Source organism: Uloborus diversus, chromosome 2, assembly GCF_026930045.1.
Source record: "Uloborus diversus isolate 005 chromosome 2, Udiv.v.3.1, whole genome shotgun sequence".
NCBI classification, from domain to species: domain Eukaryota; kingdom Metazoa; phylum Arthropoda; class Arachnida; order Araneae; family Uloboridae; genus Uloborus; species Uloborus diversus.
Genome location: NC_072732.1, coordinates 204,752,730 through 204,766,076, shown reverse-complemented (window position 1 = coordinate 204,766,076; position 13,347 = coordinate 204,752,730). Strand labels below are relative to the sequence as shown.

Genomic DNA, 13,347 nt, shown 5'->3' with positions numbered 1-13,347 from the left:
CAAAAAAAGCAAAACTTGATGCAGGCGGAAAAAGAACGACTTCAAATCGAAGAAGAAATTTCTGCACTAAAAATTGTTCAAAAGAAATAGCTGTTTTTTTTTTTTTTTTTGTATTATTTCTCATATCCATTAAAAGATTTTTTTTTCCATTTTGAAACTGATCAATTATCATATAAAGTCTTGTTATTTTGGTATGTTAAAATCTTGTTTATTTTAAAATTTTGCAAAGTAATATTTGATGAAAATATAAGTAGGTTACTTTAGTGCTGAAAATCTTCTGAATGTGATGTTAAAATTTAGAGCACACAATTTACAAAACTTAAAATGAACCTTTTTTCTATCTTTTTAAAAATAGTTCTGACAGTTCAACTATTAGCTTCAGTCCACTGTTTTTTGCTCACTAACTCAGTTTTCTCATCTAGAGGGAAGTAACTTTGCCTTAACTGTTGGTAATCATGAAAACTAAAAAATCTGAAACTTCACCATTCTTGGGTTTTGTTGTCTTTTATACTTTTCTTCAGAAAATGCTGAATTTTAACTAGTTTTCCAGCTTTTTTTGCCCCAAGACAATTTTTGCGCTTTGTCCATATACTTACACTACAATATGCTACAAGTACCCCACATTTTAACTAAAAAAAGACAAAAAAACCCACACTTCTTTTAAAAAACCCAACTTTAGTTGGGATTTTTTGGGTTTTATTTAAAAAACCCAAAAAACCCTGGGTCCATGGGCTTTTAAAAAAAAACCCGGGTTTTTGCCAACCCTGGCTCAAATGCCTTCATTTAGTTTTCAAATATATCAGAAAAAATCGAATGGGGGAGGACTGAAAAAGAGAAAAACCATACAGAGTTTTTTTTTTTTTTTGAGCAGCAATGAAGATTTACGTCCTTTGAGGTTGCATAATTATCCTACCTGAATTATATTTATTTCATGTATGAAACTGAATGAAAAGTTCTTTTCTTTCAGGGAATTAATTACAAATGTAATTTAAGCTGAATAAGATAATGTGTTTGAGGAATTTTACCAGTAACAAGAAGAGAACAAAATTATTTTACACTGAAACTAAATTTTAGGTTTTAGCACCAGAAACAGGGAGAAGTGTTTCTTGAAATGCATGGAAATAAAATTGATTAAATATTAAAAGTACTTTTATTTTGAAAAGTAAAGTTACTTAAAGTAAAGTTAAAGTTTGGAAAGTAAGTTTACTTTTTTATGAAAATTAACCATCAAAAGCGAATGAAAGACAAAATATAAATCTAAAAACTGGGAATTTTTTTTTTAAGTACAGTTATTAACAGAATTTTTCTTTTACCTTCTCTGACATCAAAATCTTGAAGTATGTCGAAAGTTTCAAATTGTGCATTGTGACTGTTTAGAAGAGCTATTACTTGTTTGCTAAATCCTATAAAAGTAAAAAAAGCTAAATGTATCCAATTCATTAAAAATTAGAGATAGAAATTAAATATATAATGATATGTTTATGACTTCAAGACATGAAATTTTCACATTAGATTTAAGGAGATTATACAGTTTAATTCAAATTATTTTTATGTTCAGCAGAATGCTAACAAAATACATTAAAGATATGATATGGAGCTGTCCATTAATGTCACTTCTTTTTCAATAAATTTGATCCCCCCCTCCCCCATATCATACCTTTGGTTACTCCTTTCCTCCATCCTGAAATTGCGACAATATTTATGTATGGCAGAGACATTGCAACTTTTTTTTTTCATTAAAGTAACAAAAAGTTAAAAACTACAAATGAATAATAAATTATTTTAATTGCATTAACACTTAATTTGCCTAACTCCTTTTGTTATACATGAAGGATTTTATGCTCTTTTGTTATAAAATATCTTGCATTCTTCAGTTAAAAATTTTGCAGGTGTTCTTAGACAATACGTCTTGAAAAATGAGGAGTAATTTATCAAAAGGAAACAAATTCCCCTTTTTTGAAAAAATCATTTTATGGCATTTTCTACATCTCTCAGATGACCTTAATTGAATCCCTTACTCTCAAGAAGTCCAAACAGAGCAAATCCTAGTTTATTTAAGGGTAAAATTTGGCTTTTGATCAAAAGGTACCAAATCCATCCTTGACAATTTTCATTACAAACAAAAGATATACGACATATCCTGAATTTCGGCATGTCCTGAACGTATCTGTTGTATGAAAACTTTTTAATTCAAAAGAACACATGTCCAAAATCTAATCCATTAGTTTGAAGTTCAAGTACTTCAGTATGAGAATATGGTGGTGAAATATAAGGGTTTTGGTGAAATTAAAACTCTCAACATTCAGGTTTTCGTTCAAAAGGCCACATATCCAAAATTACGATAGCGATATCTCCATGTTTTTTTTTTTTTCATATGACACTTTCTTAATCTGGGGCATAATCTGTTATGCTTTTGTGCTCAATTCTGTACCCAGAAAAAATGATAAAACTATTTTGCTGTTACCCTAATTTGTTTTTTTCCACCTCCTGAAAACTTTTCGGATATGTTCCCTTTTGATAAATTAGTCCTCAAATAATTTTCATCAGAAAGTTATGATCACATTTTAACAGACAACAGCTCACAGTCAAAAGAATAATTTGCTAGCTACTTTTTCATCTGAAGACCATTTCCTGAAGCAACTGTACAAGAATGTTACAATATGTAACATAATTTTCCTATATTTTAGAAAGGGCACAAGTACCTGCAGATGTTGGGGAGAAAAAAAGATATGCCTGTGATAGTAAAAAAAAAAAAAATGTATACTAATTTTGATTTCGAAATAAAGTCATATTGTTGCCTCAGAGCAATAGTGTTATTTCTGGGACTAGATTTGTTACTGTTGCTCTGAGGTGACGATATGAAAAACACTTTCTAGCTTATTAGAGCACTTCTAGTTTTCATTTAAAAAAATATGTTTTTCCTTCAAAATTGCCTGAGATTTGAAGATTTAAAAATTCCCTCAGTATTCCAGTTTTTCCAGAGGCATATCAACCCTGTTTAACAGTCATTTTTATGAGCAAAAAGATTTCTTTAATCGAAAAAGTTATTAATGCTGTATAGGTTGAAATATTTTAGCTTCCACTTTTCAATTTTATCCATTTAACAAACTCTTTTAATTTTTAACTCCATTAAAACTACAAATATCTCACAGTTTACTTTAAAACTTAACCAATTCAAAGTTTTTTTTTTTTCAAATAAAACCAGTTTTGCTATTTAGGTGACATTTATAATCAATCAATCAATAACAGCAAATACAGTCGGACCTCCATATATCGAAGTAGCAAATTGCCGGAAAAAATTCGATATATAGAAATTTCGATATATAGAAACACAATCTTATTTTATCATAAAAATATCCTAAAACATTAAAATTAAAACTCATTTTCGTGCATGAAACCCAACTTCTAATTCAAACGAGCATCGGATTAAATGAAAGTTAATAATTAAAAATTTAACAGAAATTACATTTTTGCTCCTCCATACACCTTCATTCTTCAGAAATTCAACTTGAACCGCCACATTAGGGGATTTTCGTGTTAACAATGTAATCGAGAGAAAAGTAAAAAATCAATCTACTTAACTTGAATGATTTTTACTGAAGTTAAAAATACTAGGAATGATAATCAACAGACAAAAGGATAACTTGACACTGATTTTAGTGTTACTGGTTGCAACTAAGATTTGAAATAAACTTGAGGGAATGTAAGAACACCAGAACGGAACAACGACCCTATCTACACACCCTTGAACCCCCTATTCCTTATGAATTTCGTAGCAACCTTTAGTGATCATAATTTTCTCCGCTAACCTTCATTTTTCATGAGAATACAGTCTAAAGTGGAAAAAAACCTATGAATGCCTCGCAAAAAATTTCGATATATAGAGACTTTTTCGATATATAGAAACAATTTTTCTATGTAATGAACATAGAAATTTGCTGGGATTTCGATATATAGAAAATTTCGATATGTGGAAGTTCGATATATAGAGGTCCGACTGTACATAGACCTTACGCTTAAAATATTGTATTTTTGAATAACATTGGTAATTTGAAACATGGGCCAAAGAAAAAAAGGCTCTTTTCAGTTTACTTTCATGCTTAGATTTAGTTTATATTATCCATATAACATTGTAGCCACATCCATAAATAGAAAACTACCCCGAGGAAAAACAAAACTAATGCCCTCAGAAATTATAAGGAAATAAAATCTTACTGCAAAGTAAGATTACATGATCGGTCTCTACAGGTAAAATAAAAACATTTGCAATACATATGAGGCTGTGAGAAGCAAAGGGATGTCAAAACTAAAAATTTGGAGATAACCAGTACAAATGGTAGGAGTGCCTTTCCTCAGTTTTGGGGCTAGACAAGGTGTATAAAGTACAACACAACATGTATAAAATACAAATTAAGTATTAAAATAGAGTTTTAAACTTAGCAAACAGCTGTTTCAGGGCTGTCAAATGCAAGCCCCTTCATCAGTGCATAACGAAAAGCCCACACAATGTAGACAAACGACAAATGAATGATCTCTTTCATTTCACACAATGTAGACAAATGAACGATCTTCTTTTGTCTACACTGTGTGGGCTTTTCATTCTTCTTTTATGCACTGATGAAGGGACTTGCATTTGACATCCCCGTAACAGCTGTTTGCTGTGTTTTTAACCCTATTTTAATACTTTATTTACGTTGTTGATTTTTACTCACAGCAGTGCCGTATGCAAGGGGGTGGTTTATAGGCTTCAAACCCCCACCAAAAAAAAATTTTTTTCCAAAGAAATGCTTCCCATTACTTATTTTATTCATTTTTTTGTGACAAAAATAATGTTATTATAATTATTTTAATTTTATTTGTGAAATGAAATTAGTATGACTGGAAAATTGTACAAACTCATGGTGTGTTTATGTTTGTTATTGAGAAATTCATTCATTATGCAACAATATGGCGCTTTTTAAGAACAGCCCCTCCTTCCATTTAGATAATCTATTGTAACAAAAATCAATAGAATACACATGAAACCAAATTTCATCGATCATATAAATGTTTCAAAAAATATGTTTGGTAAAATCCCCTTTAAAACAAAAGTCTGATTACGGCCCTGACTCACAGTATTAGTAGCTGTGGTAGGGGCTGCAACACAGCATGAATAAAAAATATACATTCATTGGAAAATCTATAAGTTCAATCCATTAAAAAAAGTAACAATTACAAGTTAAATTTATGTATACAATTTTAAACCCATGTGAGAACTTAGCGTTGTGTCATATTCAATTAACATTTCTACTAATTTGACTTTATTACTGCAAAAATTCATTCCAAGCAGATATTTTAACAATCTACACAAGGGACTGGAAGAATGCATAACATTTTTTGCATCAATTCTATACCCCAAGCAAGTATATTTTGTTGAATTTTATGTATGGCAATCTAAGCCGAAAGTAAAGTCTTCCATCGAATGTATTTTGAAGACAATGGGGCCTATTTTTCAAATATTTATAGACTTCTCCAAATTTTAATACCATTGTTTTGATCAGGGCTGTGGAGTCGGAGTCGGAGTCGAAGAGTCGGAGTCGGACTGATTTTGGCGTAAAGGAGTTGGAGTCGGAGTCGGTAGAAAATATGCCGACTCCGACTCCGGTCTACTTTTTTTTCTTTAATTTTCGCTGACTCTCCTGGCATTTTTTGAAAAACTGACTACCAGTTGATTCGATTACATGTATAAAAGCCTACTAATAAGAAAACAACTGTCATTAATAACCAGCTGGCTTGATTGTTCATCGAATTTTCTGTAATAGCCACCTACGCTGTTCCCTAGTTTGCTTGTTTTTCAACATTCTTGAAATAATAGCAACTGTGAGCACGGTTTTCTTACCTAACATTTTATATTTTTTTAATCACTTTAAAACAACAATAATAATTTTTTTTTAAATCACTTTAAAACAACAATAATAACATTTTTTTTACTTCGACCTTAGTTATAAAGGAATGTACCCCTTGAGCAAGTTGGAGCCCGTAGTTCGAGAGGTGTCTTACGGTGTTCTGTAATTCAACTTAGTGTTGGCGTGCAAAGGCGCAAATCTAAAAGACATGATAAAATATATCTGTCTTTTCAATTTAAGGACAACATCTACAAGCTTGATTCTCAACAAAAGTATGAAATAGAACAAATATCTTGGTTACAACACTCAAATAATTGCAGTTAATCTTAAAATCTTCATTTCAAGATTAATTCTAAAGCAACCAGTAAAATTAAAATTAAAAATTGAGGGAATAATTATAGGAAAAAGAAAATTTTGTACAAAGCTGTATATTGCCGCATTTTCTGTAAAATTTTCTCCAAGCGTACATGTACCCCATATTTTCCCTCAATACAAGTATAGTGCCTTATTTTCGTTGAAATTTTATAGATGAAATATAATTTCAAATTTATTGGGGATTTTTTTTTCAGAATTAAAGTATGTGTATTGTTTTTATAAACTCTGAAATATACTTGAGGTGTCACCCACCAGATGGATCTCGGCCGGAGCTGACCGCCCTCGCTCTAGAAAGGTTTTTTGACTTAGCAAAAAAAGCGTTTTTGAAAATCACACGATTTGATCAACATATATTCGTTAAACATTAATGGGGAGCAAGTTAAACCTTTTCAATTTTTTTTAACAATAGGATGATTATGTGATTTCAATTTTAAAATCGTAATTATTGGAACAATTTGATTTTCAAATTCAATTTCTGACGTTGTATGCTTCTTAATTTTACAAAAAAAATACAGCGCTTAAATTTCATAAGAAACAAATTAATATTTCAATCTCTGTATAGAGGTTTTCCTCCCTTCTCATGAGGGGGATAGGGGTTGAATTGAAAAATAAATAAATAAAAAAGCCGGAGTCGGAGTCGGGTGTTTCGAAACCCCGGAGTCGGAGTCGGGGTCGGAGTCGGCTATTTTCCTTCCGACTCCGCAGCCCTGGTTTTGATACAGTAGTGAGTTTGTACATTTTTTAATAATGCCAATTTCTTTTTTTAAATAAAATCAAAAGGTAATTTTTTTCAAAAAAATATATAATTATAAATTATATTTCTAACATTTTTGCAAAATTTTGGAGAGGTTTTGAACCATAAAAAACACTCCCTTGCATACGGCGTGTTCACTTGCATCCATTTGTTTCCAATGTTAGAACTAAGAATTTAAATCTAGGCATCATGATGGTGCCTAGTTTAAGTTTCTAGGCATCAATATGAACAATCTAGATACCAATTTATATGAATCATGAATCCAAATATAATTTTTTTTATAAAACAAACTTCTGATACGAGTTGCTGTATGCAACACACTGCAAATAGCATATTTGTAAAATATACAAAAAAGGTTTTTAAAGAGGAAACTGATTGCACATGAAAATGACTTTTACAAATTCATGGTTCCGGTCATTCACACGAGTTAATCACAATGAGTCAGGAAAGAAAAGCTTCAATGTTTCAATAAAAAGTTTTGAATAACATTGGATTTTTTGGAGGATTGGAAATTTAGGCATCGAACTGAAATTTCTGGGCACAAAATGTGACTAATGTCTGCTTATTTCTAACACTGTTTGCTTCTTACTGCCTCATATATAGTACACACAAGAAACCACAATAAACATAATTAATTAATGTTTCTTACCACATCTGGGAATGTCAGGACTGCCTTTCATAAACAGCATCACTGGAGCTTTATTTATCAATTTTTTCAATCGCGAGTTTATGTCCTGGAAAGAAAAAAAAAATCAACTTAAATTGTATATTCAGTAAGCTACCACCTTATAGCCAGAAATACGTGAAATACACCGCAAGCTCAGTCATTTCCAGCCGAGGACTGCAGTTTCGTGCTTATTAGCACTCATCAGTCCGGCATAGGAAGTGACTGAGCTGGAGAGGTGGAAAACCTCTTAAGGAAGCCAAGAGTGCCAAACAAACTGGTAGCTAATATAGGATTAGCACTGACCAGACGAGTGACCGAAGCAATGGTTCATTTCAGTGTTGGACCGGCAGTTCCTATGCCGGGCTGATGAGTGCCAATAAGTACGAACTGCAGTCCTTGGCTGGAATTGACTGAGCTGGTGGCGTATTTCATGTAACTTAAAATGTATTCTATCATAAATGGATGTCCATAAATGATGTCAGTTTTTTGAACAATTTTGGACCCCCCTCCCCCTCAGGCAATTGTCATGCTATTTTCCATAAACATATTCTAGCAAAGAGAATGAAGGATGTCACACAACTTGTTGCGCCCCAGTCAATTTCAGGAAACCCTATGCCTTTTTCAAAGAGGGACATCATTTGAGGACGGCCCCAAGTTGAAAGTATTGAACTTTTTTTCAAAAATCTTTAACTTTTATTTTCATCTAAGACATTTTTAACAATGAAACTTTGCAATTTTGTTTTAACATACAAATATTGGGTTGTTCGGAAAGTAATTTCGTTTTTTCCCGTCAGAGGACTTAATTACGTTTTTTCGAAACCAACTTCACACTTAAGCCGCATAACCATTATATGTCTTGAGAGCTGATATTGCAAGTCTTGTGTGTGAAAAAGTTCTATTAATTCTACGCAGTAGTTTTTGGTTGGTGCCCTTTTAAATATGGAGAGCAATAAGCATCATTTTCGTCATATTTTACTTTTTTACTTCAGAAAAGGTAAAAATGCTGTCCAAGCGAGAAAAAAATTGACGGATGTGTATGGAGAAGGCGTGTTAACAGTACGCCAGTGCCAGAACTGGTTTGCAAAATTTCGATCCGGCAATTTTGATGTCGAAGATGCACCACGGTCTGGAAGGCCGGTCGAAGCTGACAAAGATGCGATAAAGGCATTAGTTGATGCAAATCGGCGAATAACCACACAAGAGATCAATGAGAGATTAAATTTGTCGAATTCGACTGTTTATGGCCATTTGAAAGGCATGGGCTTAACCTCCAAGCTCGATGTGTGGGTGCCCCATGTCCTTACGGAGCGAAATTTGTGTCGTCGCGTTGACGCGTGTGATTCGCTCCTCAAACGTCAAGAAAATGATCCATTTTTGAAGCGGATTATTACTGGGGACGAAAAATGGGTTGTACACAACAATGTTAAATGCAAGAGGTCATGGAGCAGAAAAGATGAACCGGCTCAAAGCGTGTCAAAAGCCAACATTCACCAAAAAAAGGTGATGCTCTCCGTTTGGTGGGATGTCAAAGGAATCGTTTTTTTTTTGAGCTTTTGCCGGACAATACAACTATTAATTCAGAAGTCTATTGTCATCAGCTGGACAAATTGAATGATTCACTTAAAGAGAAGAGGCCCGAATTAATCAACAGGAAGGGTGTAGTGTTCCACCAGGATAATGCGAGACCTCACACAAGTTTGGTCACTCGCCAAAAACTTTTACAGCTTGAATGGGACGTACTGCAACATCCACCATATTCTCCAGATCTGGCGCCTTCCGACTACTATTTGTTCCAGTCCCTGCAAAATTTTTTGGATGGCAAAACCTTTACCTCAAATGAAGATGTCAAAAACCACCTGAACCAGTTTTTTGCAAGCAAGGACCAAAACTTTTATGAGAGGGGAATTATGTTACTGCCAGAAAGATGGCAAAAGGTGTTGGACCAGAATGGCCAATTTAATAAAATATTTATTCATTATACGAAAACTGTCTTTCATGTCCCCCCCCCCAAAAAAAAACGAAATGACTTTCCGAACAACCCAATAGTTTATTATTTTCTAAGATTATTTTTTTTCTGTACAGACATTAAACTTTTTTACATTTAGAAACACAAAAAGGATCAAGAGATCCCATTCGGCCTGTACTAGGCACCAATTTCTTATTGTCCAAGCCAAATTTGTTTTGGGCAGTTCTCAAAAGGTGGGAACAAAAAAAGTTAACTTTGAGCAATTTAAAAAATTTTCAAATTTGACATCAATTTTGCTTTTATTGTATAGTATGCATACCTAGAACACAATATATGAACATGAAAATACAGCAGGTATTTGTAAAAATTGTTAATTAGCAAATTAAATCAGCAGTCTGTAGGTACAGATTTTGGACATCATCATAATGTAAGTTTCACCATTTTTGACAATTGTTAATCTGATTTTTAACTTTTCCCAATGAAAATTTTATTTACTACATTTTGAATTTTGCAATTTAATAATAAAGAGGATATTAATGAAGTACTTGAATGGCTATACATACTGCTCTTTACATATAATAAAGTTTTAGAATGATTTTGAAGAAGTTGATGAAAGGTAAAAAAAAAAGCTTCATGGAAATAACTATATAAACTCGTAGCTTCTTTTATTAAATAACATTTGTATTTCTTTGGATTATTAACTTTCATTTTCTGCTGATATTTTCCAAACTTAGAATGTGCTTCTACCAGAACCTCATGTTTTGTTCTACTTCTAGAAGACATAATCTTGTGTGAGTATTAAACTTTGCAATAAATCCTTTTGCAAATAGGTATTAAAAATCAATAATGACTTCAAAAAGCATATAAATACAACACAAATTCCATAAAAGAACTTAATTAAATTGTTTAAAGCACTTTTTCAAAACATGTTGTTAACTGAAAAAACTTACTATCTCTCAAATCTCAAGATAGAATGAAAATTACCAACTGATATTTGTTCACAAATCAACTGCAGATGTTTTTTTTAAACTCTAAAAATTCAAGAATTAAAACAATTATTTAAATTAAAAATAATACAAATGTAAAAAGTGACATCAGTTTTAAAAATGAATATTTTTTCTTATGTCATAAGAATTAAAACCATGTCTAAAACAAAATCATTGAAAAAAGAAATTCGTATTTCTATTTGGAGATTGTTAAATTATGTTTCCAAAAGAAGAGAAAAAAAAAATCCTAAAATAATAAAAGCGGAGGGAAAAAAAAATGCTAGCGCAGGGGATAAAGTCGCCAAAACTGGTGCAGCTGACAATAAACTACATTTGTCAAACTGGAATTCCCCTCTGGTAACCTTTAGCTTATCGTATACTGTGTTGTCACCAACGGTGGTTTGCTTGGCGATTTTAGCGCAAAATGGCTTTCATTGCAATCATAACCAGCCATGTTTCTACTGTTATTTATGTATTGTTCAATGTGTAATGTATTAATTATACAAAATACCAATGGATTAAAGAAGATAACATTATAATAACCTTTTTTATTGAGGCTAGAAGACAGTGGATCATCAAAAATTATGATTAAACGGACAGAATTATCGGCGTCAAAATTGTGACGCCATTTGGACATCTCACATGTATGTTTAAGAAAAATCATTTTTCTTCTAAGATACTGCTCAAAAGCTTATGAAAACACTTTTAAACAATTAAAAATTGATTCTGAGGCTCGATAAACACCTTTAAAATGAAAACATCATGTACTTAGTTCTCAAAAAATAGCATTGTAAAGATCATAAATTTTGGACATGCATCAAATTTCAAACTTACTATTTTCTAAAATCGTTTACAAAGTGAATAATCTGTCTTTACTTTTGTTATTTGTGTAAAATATTAACAAAAAATTATTCAGTGTAAGATTCATACCTTTAAATTTTTTTTGAAACGTATGGAAATAATTTTAAAAAAATTTTCTTTAATGGTACATTTGCTCAGTTAACGTTTTGGTATGTCCAAAATTGCGCCTTTTAGCAAAGAAAATATTTTTTTAAGGGCATTTAAAGAGCATTTTTTCCATAATTTATTTCAATTCTTGTCTCTATACAGTATTATAATTTAACTCAAAATTTTTTGAGTTAATTAAAATGAAAGTTATTTGGTGTTGAAGCTTCAAAGTTGAGGTCTGTGTTTGCTCCCACCTTTTGAGAACTGCCCTTTTGTTGACCTTGCCAAACAGTGCATTTCTTTGCTTACTTCTAGTGTTTCCCATAAACACAGTACAGTAATTATTTTGCAAAGAATTTAAAATACTGTGGGGAGCTATGATTCACATTAAACAAGAAAAATCAATGTCTCCCAACACTTTGCTTGATTAGGGAATTGACTTATACAAAGGAATGAATAAATAAATAAATAAAATAAAAAATAAAATAATAGTTTAAAAAACTAAAAAGACACGCTTTCGTAGCAAAATGAACTAAAAAGTGAAAAATAATCTTTGGATGATAGTAGTTGACCAATCACTTAATTTTAATGTAATACAAAAAAAGCGTGGGGTGCTGTCTATTTACATTTTTGCAAGGACAACAAATGGAAGGAATTTAAGACAACTGATAAGAAGCCCCCCACGCTATTTTGTATTACATTAAAATTAAGTGATTGGTCAACTACTATCATCCAAAGATTATTTTTCACTTTTTAGTTCATTTTGCTACGAAAGCGTATTTTTTTAGTTTTTTAAACTATTATTTTATTTTTCTGTTTTTTAGTCTTATGTTGGAGGATTATCAGGCGACGAAATTATTTATAAAACGAGTGCGAGGTAATATCTTAAATTTAAGACAAGGGCACCCCGATGGGAAGCTACTGTGAGTCATCGATGTATGTTTTCGGAAATCATATTTATATTACTTTGAAAATTTGAGATGCATTTGAATAAAAGTTTTGTTCAACAATGATCTGATCAGCAATGAATTTCCAATTGAAGGCTCACCTAAATTTTGGCATGAAATTAGTTAAAAACAATTATATTTCATGTTCTAATTACCTTGGAACATTGGAACAAATTTTGTCTGATGCAAAAAAATTTAAGGTTTTTGTAGATATTTTTAAATAATTTTTGCAAGCATTTTTTAATGTATTTTTTAATTTTTTTCCTTTTTCACATTGTTGGATTTATGCCGAAATATTGATTAAAATTGGAGGAAACTAACAATTAAAAGAGTTAATTAATTAATTTGATTATAGAATATTGCATAGTCATCGGGTCCGAGGTCGCGTGCCAAATTTCAAAAGAATCCGATCGCAGGAAGTGGGCGAAATTTGAGCTGCAAGATTCCGTTACAAGATACATACATACATACAGGTGAAGCTAATAAAAGCGTGTTAATAATAAAAGCTTACTCCTGCAGGATTGTCTTCAATTTTGCTTAAATTCTCTTTCAATTTTTTGGATAGCATCGGGACATTAGCACCTACAAGCATATCAATCAAGCATTCACCCTAAAAATATAATAAATAAAGGTTAATTACAGAGTGAGTACAAACGCAAGCAAAATATATATTTTAAGCTATGCAAAATACTTACAGAATAAAAAAGAAATGTAGGAACACTAGAAATATTATTCTTTTTACATACGTCTTCTAGTTCAGATGCATCAACCTGCAAATTAATTCAAAGCATATCAAAAAGGATAAAAATATTACAAGTC

The 13,347-nt window shown here is 31.5% G+C and overlaps 1 protein-coding gene across 1 annotated transcript in view; it reads right to left on the bottom strand.

Annotated features, from left to right (window-relative positions):
• LOC129216250 (glutaredoxin 3-like) overlaps nt 1-13,347 on the bottom strand; it is a 35,161-nt gene that overhangs the window by 9,575 nt on the left and 12,239 nt on the right. The window contains exons 3-6 of the mRNA XM_054850447.1: nt 13,224-13,298; nt 13,040-13,138; nt 7,664-7,748; nt 1,314-1,403 (exon numbers count right to left, since the gene is read on the bottom strand). Of these exons, the coding sequence (XP_054706422.1) occupies nt 1,314-1,403; nt 7,664-7,748; nt 13,040-13,138; nt 13,224-13,298 (349 nt within the window). The remainder of the gene's footprint in view (nt 1-1,313; nt 1,404-7,663; nt 7,749-13,039; nt 13,139-13,223; nt 13,299-13,347) is intronic.